The 16,526-nt window shown below is 38.6% G+C and overlaps 1 protein-coding gene across 3 annotated transcripts in view; it reads right to left on the bottom strand.

The window, feature by feature from the left end:
* STAU2 (staufen double-stranded RNA binding protein 2) overlaps nucleotides 1–16,526 on the bottom strand; it is a 169,815-nt gene that overhangs the window by 61,346 nt on the left and 91,943 nt on the right. For 2 of the 3 annotated variants that reach the window (XM_041464546.1, XM_041464548.1), the window contains one exon: nucleotides 119–232. The exons of the other annotated variant lie outside the window; for it this stretch is intronic. In XM_041464546.1, coding sequence (XP_041320480.1) covers nucleotides 119–232 — 114 coding nt within the window. The remainder of the gene's footprint in view (nucleotides 1–118; nucleotides 233–16,526) is intronic. 3 annotated transcript variants of the gene reach the window in all.

The following is a 16,526-nucleotide window of genomic DNA, read 5'->3' as shown; positions in this document are numbered from 1 at the left end:
AAGAACATGCCATATGAAAAGCACAAGATGTGTCAAAATGTTAAATTTACTAACGCTGACATTCTGGCCTTACCAGATATTAATAAAATTACAAGAGTGTGGGGTGAAGGTATTATACCTGGTCATGGCTGGCTTCAATGGAGCTTCCGATACCTTGGAAAGTCATCTGCACAGGAGACAGTGTCAAACAGGTCAAACACTCTTTGCCATTTTGTCTATCACTGTAGTGTACCTATAACAGAATAACATACGTAATCTGCTAAACACCAGGTTTGCACAAGGGAGTCATGCTAAAATACTGTCCCTTTTCAACAAGCTTGTAAGAAGAATTCCAGACATTTACATTGAATTCATCTTTAATATCAAAAAAGGAGTGTGTCTTAAATAGTCTAGATAGTCACATGTTGAACTGGGGCCCAATTTTCCATGATATGCCTCTTGCATAATTTTTGAAGTGCTGAGTTCTTCAGATTCTGACATCTTTCAGACTGAATTCAAGATGTTGTATCTATATAAGAATCTAGCTTCAAGTTAAAGTTTCCAACCTACACGTCATTCTTAACAGCTTACTGTAGCTTAGTTATAAAACACCCAAGTAAATCATTACAACCTTGAAAAACTTGCCAATAATAGTTTAAAATTTTCTATTTTAATTTCATTTCTAACAAAATCCACTTTCTATTTCGGCATTACTATTATGATACATATATAAATTAAATCAAAATGACAGATAAAATGGAGAAATCACATTCTTCTTGAGGTGTCTAGACTATCCTTTTCTAAATGTAACTCATTCCCGGTGGGCATTAAGATGTGCATGCTGAACCTGAACTTGCATGAAATACAGAGAAAGATAGTGCTTCTACTTTAATTATTCTCTTTGTCTTCAGGTTCCCTTCAGATGGTTTTAAACCCCCTAAAGAAAGGATGGATTTTAACATGGTGAAACAAAATGAAATTAAATGCTGCTAGTGTTTCATTATTAAGAACAGGTTGCCACTCATGCTGAACTGTTGAAATATTACAGTTCTCTGCATAGCTCCTGACTTCTAGACAGGCAGATCAAGCACTTTGTTCTACAGGAGAGGTGGAATTTAGTTTATGGTGGTAATTTACGTTGACTATGTGACCCCTGTCAGAATTGGAAAGAGAGATCAGCTCTGCTGGAGACAGACCTTTTATGTTAGTATCTATTTACAGCTGTATAGCTCTCAGGCAAAAGGTACATGATAAAGCCTCATCCTGACTTTTAGGCTACAAAATAAATCTTGCTATTTCTGAGAACACTCAGAACTAGGAACTACATGAGGTTTATTCCTGTGGAAACAAGTTTAGTGACAATATGACAATTGTAAACCATGTATTAAATCCCTTGTGCCTAACTCTTCTCTGCCACAGGTGCAAATTGGGAATACTTCAACTGAAGTAAAACCAGTGCAAAACTGATTGAGTAAAAGGAAAGCCGAGTTGGTGCTATGTTTCAGAATTACTTTACTGACAACACACCAAAACAGTTTTGCTGTGGCCAAAAGTAAGATATAGAATGAGAAAGTCTTGTACCGTGTATAGAAACACTGATTTCATTCAGCCCTTCTTAAAGCTTTCTGGATTATTCCTGTCTCTCTTCCTCTCAACCCCCACAGTATGTGCCTACTAAATTGCTTGTGGCTCTCTGCCAGAAAAGCCATACTACTTACTTAGAAACCACAAGAGGCCCCTTCACATATACAATGGTTTAACTTTGATTAATTGGAAGAGGTATGAAGGTATGAAATTTGGCTGACAAATATAAACTGAAGTCCTTTAAATGTCAGGGACTACTGTTATGACAAAGGCTTATCAAGCTTCCACAACTAGTTGCAAAGTAGATTTTCTGCTGAGTGTGTGTTGTGGGAATGCGATGTGAGAAAGGGGCAGTGAAGATCAAGAGGACGGTTCTGTGCTGCAAACAGGACATCACAGAAGGGGAAAAATCTGGTGGCCAAGGAAAGCACATATGTAGGAATGGGAAAATGGCACTTTCTGAACTGTACAGCATGTTTGTCGGTTAAGTTTTTGTCAGAATAATAAGAGTATACAATTCACTAGTGTCCACTGGAATAAAGAATGACTAACAAGCTGAAAGAACAGGAGATAGCCAGAGGAAAAAACTGTTAGTGTTTCATGACACTACTATCTGCAATAGCAGGTTTGACTCACATCCCCTGTAGAATCCCACACTGAAATGGCGATAAATTCAGAATTTTGGTATCTCTATAGGCTTAACTTTCCCAAAGGATTTCATTATGCACTTTTGGCCTCATCTCAATTTATCGAGGCCATTATTTTGTAATTTCTCAGACAACAGTTTTTTAATTATCTCTTGCTCTGTTGTAGCTCTTCAGCTGAACCAAAATAAACACTTTCTATATAAATTATATGAATAGTGATATAAAACACAAAAGAGTGGACTTTAAATAGGAACAAATAAGATTTTGTCCTTTCATCAAATCTCACTAGTCTACAGATTTGTGCAGTCAGAAGAAACATTCAGACTTCTACATTTGGCATGAGTATGTGCAATTTTCCAGTAATCCTGTTTTGTTATTTATCAGTCCAGTTGCTACATTCTCAAACTACATTATTCCTTTCCCCTTCAAGTTTGATCTATGAGCCAAAATCTGGGGCTTTTTTATTTACCTATTAGAGCAGAATGTCCAAATAAGGCACTCAGAAAGAAATAATAGTAGCCAAATAATTATCAAATAGCCCAAATAGCAGCAGATACTTCTTGGGTTTTGGCCAGCAGAACGTTGTAAATATCTCAGTTTCTATGTCCATGCTATTATTACTAAAAGTGGGAAGAATATGAACATCTATCAAACTCTTTAAAGGATATCATATCCTTTAAGGCAGAGCACAGCAAATACTGGAGTCAGTATCTGTGATCAAGGAGTGATGACTGAAGGCTGGCCAAATGCTCTGATGGTGATTATGAAGCCATTATTGAAATTCATGACAACAAAAATAATAAGTTTCTAAGTTCCTCTGTGCCTTAAAGAGCCAGGAGTGTTTAACTACAGCCCATCTCACCACACCTCTGTTAGGCAGGTAAGGACTCTTCATGGACAGACTTTAAATTACTCATCCAAGCTGGACTGGACTGACTGGCAGTGCTGGGACTCTAAGCCATCATAAAGGCCTCTGGCCTAACCACAATTGGTCATTTTGTCTTTCCATACATTATGGAGGTAAAAACAAAAGAGTTATGAAAATAATTACTCTCTGTATCCAGGACCTAATTTCCTGGCTTCACTTTTTATAATGAAGAGACACTCACAGATTAGCTCAGTGCATTTAAGGATTAAACAGCAATGAAATTTCACTCATTAAAATTCAGAATGTTTTATTTAGATAGTATATAAGCAGCGATGTGATGGGAAATAATTAGAATCTGGTTAGAAAACAATGCCCAGAATATAGGTATCTCTAGCAAGAGTTGTGCAAGTTTCTGAGTAAAATGCAAGACTCCAGCCTCAGACTATTATGAGTGATTTACATGCAATTCTCCTCCAAGGTTTGTCCACACAGCACAAAGTGGTGTCAGCACAACAAGATCCTGGCAATAATTCTAAATGAGACTGCTCATTTATTGGGAAAAGCACACAGCACTGCCAGCTTTTTTCCTGGGTAACTACATACACCTCAAATAAATCATGTATAGCCAGCTCAAGAACCCCAAACACAGCAAACTCCAAACTCCACAGCAGAGCACAAAACCTTGGTACATAACACACAAAGGGCATCCCAGACACCAAAATACAGAAATAAATTCTAGAAGTATATTTTTTTTCACAGTGCCATGGATTTACTCACACATGTATGTTTTCTTGCTCCATATTCACATGACATGCAAATGTACATTCATTTCACAGATTGCTTCAGTCAGGAACAAGCAGCATGGTATGAGTATGTACGGATAGGTACCATTCACTGGAGTGTGTATATAGAAATTTATGTCAAAGTCTGAAACCACTTGACAACTGAAATTTGTATGCTGAAATTTGGCCCTTGTTTTCAGTATTTTAAATTACTGAAGAGATGCAAATATTCTGATGGGCATTTATAGCTACACATAAAGGAAGATATAAGATGAATGTTTACAAAGTTACAAATGAATGGGGAATGGCATAGGCAGAATTCTTAATTTTATATGTTATTTTATACAGGAGAAAGTAAACTACACTGCATAAAACTGTATAGGAAATTACATTGTAGGGTACTTCTCTCATAATGCTGCTTCACAAGCAGGAAATTTCCCATTTCTCTTATATTTATATAAAGATGTCTCTTCAATCTACCTTTATTATAATGCCCCTCCCTACTTGCAAGTGTTCTCATGGAAACTGCAAAAATATTTCAGGATTTATCTTGCAATAAGCTGCTTTAAAAACTGGATCAATATGCAATTTCAGATAATGGCCATGGTTAAACTGCAGAAATGATTCTGCAAATACAATGCTCCTAACTTCAAGAACAGTACAGTCTGCTGGCCTTCAGCATGCATGTCTGAATTTGAACACCCTTTTGCATGGACAAGGGCTGTGGTTTACTGAATCACAGCTGAGGAGGGTGAGAGATCTGTTGTACTACTACTTAATCATTAAGCTTGACTATAATATCCCAAACTACTCTTAGAAATGAGTTAACTAACAAGAGTCTGAGGGGAGCAAAAATAAAGGCTACTCTTTTCACACGCTGCTGCTTAGATGTTCACAGTTTGAAACACAACTTCTGTCAAGACAAACATTTTCTTTCTTGAACATTTAATAGTTAAAAAAAAAATACAAATTACCAAAAGAAAGAAGTCATCTGTGACACTGGAGTTCAAGTTTCCAAACTGAAAGCTACTCTGAGTCAAAGCATCAGCAGGAGTCTTAGAATGCTAGACAGAAATAAACTAGGTAATAAAATGCCATTATGTTCAGCAATGCACAAATCTTCTGGATTGACAAGCCTGGACTATTTTGTTAGAACAAAGGATGGTATTCCTTTAAATCTACCCCTTAAAGGGAGAGCACCCGATTTAGTCCTGAGTTTACAGAATAGTTCCCGAGATTTTACATAGGCTTGGATTTACAGCTACAAGAAAACCAGAATAGGCTCAGAAATCAGACGTTAAAATAGTAATTTTGATTTGGACAAGAGTCTCATGAAACAGTTTACTTCCTTTGGCATCCTGGTGAAAAGCTTTATTTTTCATATGGGTCTTTTATCTTCCACTTTATGTTGTTCATTTACAGTTAGTCATGTCAACTATCAAAGAAAATATGCAACAAACCTGTTTGAGCTCCAAGTCTCTTTCATGCTTATTTATTGGTGAAGAAATACTTCAGGCACAGAAATAAATTTAATATACTCGCTCATTTCAACCATTTTATCAAAGCCAATTTTAGGAGCTTTCACTGTATAGTATTGCAGTACTTAAAAGCTTGAATCCTTGTATTATATATTATCCATAGACGTTTCCTAACAAATATTAGATCAGTTCCTTCAGACACAGAGCAGTATGAGAGAGATTCCAAATACCACTTTTCATTCTTACTATCTGTTTAACAATTCCTCTTTTTTCAATTTTTTTTTTTTTTTAGTAAAAACAAAACAAAAAAAGGGGGGGGAAATCCCATCATCTAAACAAATCTTTTTTAAAAATCTGAATAATAGACACAAAAACCAAGTCCAAGTTGGAAAAAAAATATCCCAGATGAAATAATAAGACATACACTAAAAAAATTTTTAAAAAATCAGAAAAAAAGCATTGAATCAAACTGTTTCCTGCAATGCTGGAGTTCCTTGATGTAGTGGGATTACTAAATATAGTATTTTACTAATCTCAGCAGGGCGCTGGCTAACTGCATGCCCGTCAGATGTTTTTAACGGCCACCCCCTGTGGAACAAATCTAAGGAGAGCATGAAAAACACCCACATTTTAAAAAGCCCCCTTGCTAGATCATTAAGGAAAGATAAAGGCCTGTACATTGGGCTGTGATATATAACACAATCACTGTGCCAAGAAAACATATGTTTGATTAGTGCGCCTCAGGTTCATTAATCGCCGTGTCTGCCTCACAGCAGTGGGTACAGTTTCCTCCGTAGCTACTGCACCAAAGGGTAAAGACACTTGGTAGCTTAAAGACTGACAGTTCAGCAGTAAATCTTGAGCTATTCCAACATGCCTCTCTCACACAGTTTGAATAGCAGCTGTATCATAGCCTTAAATCTTCATTAAAATACAGTCCTAGGGTTTAGACTACAAAATAAACCATTACTGCACCATAAATAGGCAACAACAAGCAGACTAAAGGCATTGTCACAGGTTACTGCGGCAGTATTTCACGCTCCTGGCTACAGTAAGGCAGATACTTGACATCTACAAAAACCAGTAAAGTACAAATAAGAGGAGAAAAAAAAATTTGATACGGTTTCCAATGACAATATATAAAATATCTGCTAAATGCAAAGCAATTCTGAGCCGAAGAAGCTTGTACAGGGCTTTTTTTTCCCTGCTATTTAGATATCCTCTGAATTCAGAGCTCCTGTTTCAGTGATTCATGAGAACTGGAAGGTCGAGCCATATATTATGCTCAGTCAAGCAAGGGAGACGCAGCTCTGTCCGACCTCTGGATGTGATGTTTGGTTTCACAAAAGAGAAAATCAGCTGCCATCATAGCATAGAGGATAATCAGCGCAGTAAGGTGCTTATTGCTCATATTTCATCTGTTAAATCTTAACCCAGGTATGTATTTATACAGACACTGTCCCTTTACAGCACATGCAAAATGAGCAACTATATTTACAATGGCTGGCACTGAGAGGTGCAAAGAGAGCTGTTTGTCTGACAGGAAAGCTGAAATCAGGAGATGGGACTTGTTATTAAAAAAAAAAAAATCACACATTGAAAACTACCTGGCTATCCTGTTCACTTCCTCTATTCTGTAAATAAGATACATATATTTTTGTCGACATAGGAGAGAATAGCTTAACTACACTGAGTTTAAACACTTAATACAACCTTCCCCCCAAATAAATAATAAAAACGTGATAAAAAATAATTAATTAATTACTCAGAAATTCACACTGCAGAGACCTAATGTAAACTGTAACTGACATGGTTTTTGCAGAAACAACTTGTCTGCCATACATATAACAGGTAAACACTGTGTTTCCAGAGGGAGGAGCTTTAATTAATTTTATAATTCACGTCAAAGGAAACATGAAAAAACTGGCAATCCTGAGATCTCCTATTTTCATCACATGGCCTAAAAAGCAGGAGAGAGGTGAGAGGGTGTGTTTTGCTAATAACATACCCTGAGGATGAGCATGGTATGGAGCATTAGTGGAGGAGCCTGTGTCTTGGGTACAACCTGAACATGAGAGAGGAACTTGGTTAGCTTGGAAAGACAAAGTTGCTTGAGTTTGAAATAACTTTCTAGCAACAGCATGAATGGAAATAAGTTCTCAGGAACACTCTTTTTAAGGACTAAGGTTGTCACTGAAGTGAAGAGTGAAGAAAACATTAATGATTCTCTGTTTACAAACCACGTGTGAAAGCCCCAAACGCTGTGTTAATGAAGGGAGAACAGGATCACTGTGAAACTGTGAATAGAAAATCAGCTGCCTGAATTGGCTAAGAAATCTGATGCTGGTACAGACCCTGATGTTGTGCACTAACCTAGAAATAGGGCAATATGCATAAAGAACCACCCTTCTTGAATTAAAACAAGAAACAACCATTTCACTTCTGAAAATTACCCTGCTCCGCTCTGCTTTCAGTTTTGAATGAGACTGAAGGAGAAGATATCCAAATAAACCTTCTCTGAAAGCCTCAGCTTCAGTCACAGAGAGGGGAATTAACTTGTCTCCTTTCTCCTTCTTCACCTTTTCTTGTTGCCTCTTTTTTAAGAGTTTTTTCTTGAGAGCTGAATTCCCTTACTATAATTAAAACTAAGCCCTAGTCTGCTATGAATTCACCACTGCACCTTCACATTTTTGCCAACTGAAACTTCCAGTCTTTCAAAGTTTGGGCTCTATTCCAAGCCAAGGTCTGTAGCTAAGTTATCAAGTCACATTAGGATTTACTGAAAAAGATTTTGGCAGAGAATGCAGTCCGGTGTGTTCAGTGCTGGCTGCAGTATTTTGAGAGATCCTGATAGCTTTTAAACTTTCTCATACATAAATCCCCTAAATTCTAAAATTGGCTATCAAAATATAACTCACATTTTTTCCACAGACCAAGTTACATGCAGGGATATGTGGGAGGATTTCAAACTCTTATTTGCAAGATGCCAAGCAGACAAGCTAAAATGTTACCAAGGTGACATCCACACCACACCTGAGGACCCACACACTACCAGTAGCCAGTTATTCTCTGTTTACCTTCTTTCCTTTCAGAAAATGAAACAAAAAAAGAGGCACCTGGCTGTTTCTGGAGACAAGAAGAGAAAAACTTAATCAGTGCTTGAATAAAGAGCTTGAAATAGGGAGAAAGGTAACAATGGCCAGAACAGAAAAAATCTAGTTTAGACAGAATTCTGGCCCAACTACTTGGATAGCTTGTGCTAGATTTGCATTTGTTTTTGTAATTCTGCATACTCATTAGTCAATTTGGAAACACTCCTGCTGCAGCAAATACTACCTCCTGCAGTATGTTCTGTGAACAAATAGGTTACATTTCCATATTGCATACCTTTCCTTATGGCAACTCATATGAAAATGATTTTTATGTTTCTTTTTTTGCAGAATGCTACCACCATTCTGACTTCCTTTAAGGTCAAAAATAGGATAATATGAACTAGACGGTCTGTAGTCCACAGAATCATTTCTGAAATAAATGGAAACTATAAAACCACTTCTTGTAGATGTACCTTGGGTCACTGCCATCAACTGTGGTACTGCCTACATTCCCTCAGTAGTTAGGTGATTAAGAAAACCTATAAACCAGAATGCAATGAAGTCCAGGTGCTTTGATTTTTACATGAGGCTCTCTCTGAAGATCAGTTCTTGCTATAATCTTGTTCTGGTTTATCTCTCCCTCTACTTCACATTCTCAACATATTTTCTTTCCTTTGGCTAGTCATGTATAAATCAAGGTTTGGAGACCTAGAAGTCCTTTCCTACATAACACAGCCATATGATGTCAAGTTGATTTTCAGTAGCAGGACACCTGCAAGTTTCTGAGAGCCAAGTAAAGACTCTCAATTATCAGGTAGCCTGGAGTCGTGCAAATCAGAAATATCCCCAAAATTGTCAATAAAATCCTGTCTGACTTACTGTCATTCTTGAAGAAAACCTTTTTCCCTTTAAATACAACAAAAAAGTAGTTGTCTTGAATGAATGAATAAGTTTTGTAGGAAATAACCTGATAAAATGGTGTAAGTCCTCTTTCAAGCACAATGGCTGTAAGTTCACATGGATAAAAGGAGCTTTCCTATTTCCTGACTTCTGCCCAGTGGCACACAGTGGTGAAGATGTTACTGAAGCATAAAAAGCTGTACCCAGTTTTGACTGGGATGGAGCTTCTTTGTTTCATAGCAGTTTGTTTAGTGCTATATTTTGGCTCTGTGACCAAAAGTGTGGGTAACACACCGATGCTTGTTGCTGAGCTGTGCTCACACAAGGGCTTTTCTGCTCCTCACACCACCCCACCAGCAAAAAGGCTGGGGATGTGTAAGAAGCCAGGGGGGGACACAGCCAGGACCCCAGCTGAGCAAAGGGATATCCCACACCATATGGCATCACGCTCAGCATACAAAGCCAGGGGAACAAGGAGGGTGGGGGGTGTTGGGAGTGATGGTGTTTGTCTTCACAAGTCACTGTTACATGTGATGGAGCCCTGCCCTCCTGGGGATGACTGAACACCTGTCTGCCCAGGGGAAGTGATGAATGAACGATTTGTTTTGCTTTACTTGCATGTGTGGCTTTTGCTTTCCTTATTAAACAGTCTGTATCTCAGCCCTCGAGTTTTTGCACCTTTACCCTTCTGGTTGTTCTGCCACATCCCACTGAAGGGGAGTAAGAGCAGCTGCATGGATCTGCCCACCAGGGTATACCTGTAACAATCCCTTCTGGCCAGTGTGCGGCATGAGGGGTCAGAGATAACAATTGATTTGATCAGAGTATGCTATACCAAATTTATATCTGTTTAGCTATTAGTTGTCAGGCTCCTGTGCTTGCCTGGATGTAGATTAGTAACTAGTGCTCACTAGTGACTGCTTTTTGCTTCTGCTGTTTCCTTCTCTCCTTATCATCCTATTCTGTTCTGCCTGGGATCATACTGATAACAGGAATGGGCTGGCAGACAGCCAGGGCACTGCTCCCATTCCTGTGCTGGACAGGCTGGAACTCAACTTCACAGGACTGTGACTGTGGCTAAAATCATGATGGTACAACCAAAAACATCCACGGCCATGGAGAAGTCTATACTAGAGCAGGTATTCCCTGAAGGGAGAGTGGCCTCTGGATATTGTCATTCTGGAGCAGCTAGATCCCCAAAGGATGATGGTCTGCAGACAAGTCCACACTGCCCATGTGGACTGTGGGCCTGTGTGCAATCTCAAACTCGAGGAGGGACAAGGGGAGGCGTTCATTGCAATGCTGAATCCTACGGTCTGGTCAAAAGGGATGAGGCCTGAAGACTGTAAGGGAGACACCTTTAAATTGTTGTAACTCAGGATCTGAGTTGCATGTTTTGGGAATTATTATTCAGGAAACTCTTGTTGCTAGCCAGGCTAGGAGCAAAGGGAGGAGTTTGCTGCAAACCCTATTATGTTTTCTTGTTAAACCAAATAATCAGGCCCAAAGGAACCAGAGGTGGAGACTGTCATGGGAATACCTTTAAACTCTCCTAAGCCAGCATGTGAGTGGCATGCTATGGAAATTAGCACAGCAGGAACCATCTGAACCAATGGAGGACAAGCCTCACAAGATGTGGAAGTGCAGCAGTGACCCAACCTGAGCTGTCTTTGGTGCCCAGTAACTCCATGCATCACACCACCTCTCCTATCCTGAGTGAACAGATTGAATATACATGGACTAATTGGACTAAATGGACACTTTGTGGACTTTTAAAGGGGTGATCCACAGACTAAGGTGATGATTTCCATATATATATTCCAGGATGGGAAAGACGAGGTGGTTAATGAGGGAGAATCTATTGGATAATGTGGGACCTGACCACAGTGTCAATAGTATGGAATAAAGGGTGGATTACACTGGTTTTGTCTGGGATGGAGCTAATTTGCTTCATAAAAGCATGTACAGTGCCAAGTTTTGGATTTGTGACCAAAACACTATTGATAACATACTGGCACTTTAGCTGTTGCTGAGCAGGGTTTGCACAGCACCAAGGCTTTTTCTGCTCCTCACCCCATCCCATCAGTGAGCAGTCTGGGAGTGTACAAGGAGCAGGGAGGGGATACACTCAGGACAGCTGACCCCAGCTGACCAAAGGGATACCCCACATCCTGCTCAGTGATAAAAACTAGGGAGAGAAGGAGTGGGACATCCAGCATGATGGCACTTGTGTTCCCAAGTCACCGTCACACGTGATGGAGCCTTCCTTTCAGGAGGTGGCCGAACATCTGCCTGCCCACAGGAAGTGGTGAATGAATTCCTTGTTTTGCTTTGCTTGCACACAGCTTTTGTCTTCATCTCAACTCCTCAGTTTTATCACTCATACCCTTCTGATTCTTTCCCTTATCTCACCAGGGGGGAGAGAGTGAGCAGCTGTGTGGGGCTTAAGCTGCCCACCAGAGTTAACCCACAACAAAAGCCTATAGTAATTGGAACATCAGGCAATAGTTTGGTAATTGGTGAAAGTGCAAACTTCCCATTAGAAAAAATCCCCACAGCTTTCAGAAGACATAGAAACTGAGATAATGAGGGCTTTGTCAACCATTTCTAAAGGTGTTTATAGTTCCTGAGGGTAAGAGACAAACATTGCTGTTGAGATTATTGTACTGGCCATTGAGCATGGCACAGTACAAGCCCACAGGAGATAACACCCTGCTGCTAAAAGCCAGGCTTTAATGCTTCTGGTGAAGACAGAGCACAACATCATTCCACACATCATTTTACAAAAACTGATCTGACCAATGAGGAGGAACAATGATAGTACACCTGACTAAGATCTCAGGCACCAGGACAGGAAACAAAAGCCCAACTCCACTGCTTGTTTTACAGGAACAGGTATTGACAACATATGGCAGCACAGTCACTCTCAAGCTACTTGAAAGGAGTTAAAGTGATCATTATATTTTTAATATAAATTCAGTAATTCCCACTACCCTTTGAGTGTTAACACTAAGGCAAATCAGCTGACCACAGTTCCCTCTGGGCCTGACTGTATACCACTATTTTAGAATAATTTCACTAATATTTCACTAATATTTGCAGTCTGGTCAATCCTGCTGGGAAAGAAGTCCCCAGTGGTTCTGGGGGTGTGGGGAGGGAAGAGGGTAGATGTACAGTTACATTCATAGAATTAAAGGGGGTCTTGACTTCAAATGTGGGAAAATAAATACTGTCTTTAACAGTCTTATTTCAAAAGTATTCTTCTCTAACACAATCCTGCAAACATCTTCATTTTTTAATATCCTAATTTTTCCTGATTTTTGGAGATAGGATCTTCAAAGAACCATTTACCCGAAAACATTTTGTGGACATAGCTTTCAAATCTGTTTTACATTAATGATGCCAGGAAGCCTGATGTTGTAATTTCAAAAGTTTCCTTTAAGTATTATTTGGGTTTTCCACTTTGAACAAGTGATGAGACTTTTGTATTCTTCAGCACTAGCCCATTTTCTGGGATTCCAGTCCCAAGCTGACAGTGGCCATAAACTGCCACAGCCAACACATTCAAGAACAGAACGGTATCATCTGAATTTACATTCTTGTTTTTAGCACTTGCTGCACTTTCTCTCTTTGGCTTTATCTGGAGATTTGCTAAAACATACCTTTTGATTCATTCATTTGCGGGGAGCTTTGAAAATACACTTTCTCTGGCACCTAACACTATAACTACAACTATCTTCATTATAATAGATTCAGTGCCTAGAACTCTTCCTTCCATAAAACCAATGAACAGCCCAAGTTTGCAAAACAGTATGTAGGGTGCCACGACTAGCAAGTGAAGTGGAGGTTAGGTACCTAATCTGAACAAGTGTTTATGAAAATCACAAACAGCTTCTACATTTTCAAATGATTTTACAGCTTTAAATGACTTCCTATCAGCATCCATAGGGTCCGTGTCAGTTTCGGAAATGGTATTTAGGTGCTTTTTAAAAATCTGACCTACTCAAGAAATCATCAGTTATGTACAGATCACATCAAAACTACAGGTCTTTCCTTAAAATCCACTGAGGGTAGAATTTCCCTGAAATTCTCCTCACATGCATACCTCAGTAGTGAGATCCAAGCACTCCTACACTGATTTCCAAATCCAACCTCCACAAAGTGTTTTGTTTTGTTTAAGACCGCTGTAGGAAAATGTTTGAGCTCAGTGTCAACCCTAATACAAGTGTGGAAGTTTAATTTCAGTCTAGTCCTGCCAACAATTCAAACCCATGCACTGGAATGTATGAGCCACAAGTAAACCTGACTCTAGAGCATCCAGCAGGACCTCTCCTGTGCGTGCAACCATTCAGAAACGTGTGCCATTGGGGAAAGGAGAAACATTTAGAAATGCCACACAGTAAAACATTTAAGTATCCATGTATAAAATGGAACAGTTAATGAGTAAACAAATGTGAAGGGGAAAAGAAAATTGTGTAACCATTGCAATCAAAGGAGAACATCACATAGAAACTATATCCTGTGTGAGGTTTTGTTATGGAGCCACTAAGGGGGAAAAGTTAAGACCTCCAAGCCCTGCCAGTGGAGGAAGCCAAATATGCCTACAGCCACGTATTGGGACTGATTATGGGCACTCAGTCCTGGTGTTTTACTTTTTTTTTTGATCTTTGCTTTGTGGAAATTCACAGTGGAATTTCCTTCTGGACTACCTGCAACTTGCGTTTTGCTTCAGTAAAAACTGGAGGTTCAAGTTATACATGTGTAAACAAGCTTCTCTAAATGTTTCCATTTAAACAAATTCTCTGAATAATTACTGCACTTAAATGGTCAGCAGAAGTAACTGTAACTTTCCTATTCTGGTTACAGAACAATGGCCAAAATACCACATAGTCACTTAAAAATAACAATTTTACCAAAGCTGAATATTCCTTTAAACCATTTCCAGGCAAAGACTGTAAAACAATTAACTGGGTAGATAGCATTCATAAATATGAAGCAAGCACTAAAACGCTTTATTCCGAGTTTGTAAAGGCTTGCTTGGAGAATTTGTGTTTAATTATCACAGGTAATTTGAAGCCTGACCTTTGAAAGTATCCAAGCTAAACACCTGTTCTTCAGTAACACTGAGCTACTGCTTATCAATTACAAATGTCTTTAAAATAATAAATCATAAAGAATGAAAATGCAATTTTTTACTACTTAACTATACATTGGTCCCAATAACTTAATATTAAGGGCTTACAATAGAACATAGCTGAGATCATATACAAACAGTTTAGAAGAACTTAGGTTAAATAAATGTGCTTTAAAGACACGTCCCCTGCAGCTAAAGCAGTTCAAGAAAACCATTCAAATAAGCAAATAACATTGTTTACATTTACAAATGAAACATCATATGAGTATTTATTGATTTTTTTAAAAAATTCAAAAAATACATTGTAACAGAACAGAATGTATACGCTCTTCAATGAAAGACAAAACTATGGTTATCATCTGGACCAGAATACAAATACATGCTAACAATTTAAAAATCATTTTGGGTCATTCAGGAAACATGAAACAAGCTAGCTGTAGTAGTCTTCTCCTTTAGTAAATATGCCTGAGAAAGTTAACCTGTAAAGAAATCAGCTTTTAAACTCTAAAACACAAAGAGCTTTCTAGGCTGAAATGGTGAAGAGACCTGTGATATGCACCTGACAGGCCACTGAGCCATTTCCCACAGAGATTCTGTTCACTGCTCCACCTCAGCTCAGCCACTCAGCAGTGGCAGAGTTTCACATCAATACCAGGCTTATTCAAGTGAGGTGTTAAAAAGCATGCTAAGATGATGTAAAACCAGCAGTTACATACACAGCGGATAGATGTTAATAATCAAGAATCTGTACCAAATTCCTTGCTTTGTATTAGGGCCAAGTAAAAAGTAGTAGTCTGGTTCATGGATGAAAAGGATTATATTTTTTGGCTCAAGGTAAGACCCTTTAAAAACAGTTTCTACAAAAGCATCTAGAATCAAAGCATAAAAAAACCAAAAACAGGACAAACACAACTAATCATTTTACAGTAACCACATACTGATGGCCCAAAACAGTAACATAAATTGTGCATTGGTTCTATGAAAATAAACTGTTACTAGGAGACACAAGCAATCTGACAAGATGTGAAAGTGAGCAGTGAAAACTTCATGGATTGAATTTCTTTTCATCAGAATTAATCTGTTTCTACTGCAGGCAGGTAATAAATGGAACTCAGGAAAACTGAATTCCTATTAGCAGCTTAACTCTACTACAGTGAAGCTGAGGCCATTACTGTTTCTTTCGTTAAGAGACATTCAAATGAATGAAGCAAAAATGACATTTCAAAAATTAAGACCGAAAGAAAGCTGAATGTACATTTTAGACAAAAGCAATATTAGGTCAAATCCACAACTGCTGATATCTGATGTAAGAAAAAGTAACTTAACTATGCTGCTTATACCAACAGAACATCTGACACTATTTCTTGAATTCTAGCAGCTTTTTTTAAGTCACTCAACAACTGCATACTTTGTAAATTACATGGTCTTTGACAAAAAAAAAATTATTATCAGGCATGCAAAAGGAACCTCTCATTTTTAGAATTTAGTTACATGATCAAATTACATATGCTAAAGCATACGAAACCAACTCTTCAAATGAAGCAAATTCACAATTCTGAAAAGGGAAAAAACTCCAGACAAAACAAAAACTCAAAACAAAAACCTATGACAGGCAAAAGCATATTTCTACATATATCTCTGATGATTCAACACTGTAAAATGAGCCACTATCCATATACACGTGTAATTCTGCATGTAATGGGATAGGGAAGAGGTTTCCTTCTCCTAACTTCCACACCACAGAAATGACTGGATGTACTATAGAGGCTGCCACTGTCCTATGAAATATAGGATACTTGGCATTGCTGGATACAGTGTTCAAGGACTCATGCACTGACCCAGCATGGTTCATCTTACATTCTCTAGTATTGACTATGATGGCAAAAACATTCTGCATTGCTCTGACACCAGCCTGGCTTCTAGGCTGCACCTTCTGAACAAAACACCATTCTCAGGTGTCTTGGTTCCAGCCAGGAAAGAGTTAACTTTTGCAGTAGCCAGGAGAAGGCATGACTAGGACCTGGAGGTTATTCTATAACACCTCACATCACTGCTGCAGGAA

Source organism: Pyrgilauda ruficollis, unplaced genomic scaffold (genome assembly GCF_017590135.1).
Source record: "Pyrgilauda ruficollis isolate IOZ18807 unplaced genomic scaffold, ASM1759013v1 scaffold18, whole genome shotgun sequence".
NCBI lineage: Eukaryota > Metazoa > Chordata > Aves > Passeriformes > Passeridae > Pyrgilauda > Pyrgilauda ruficollis.
This window is presented reverse-complemented; position numbering and strand designations above follow the sequence as displayed.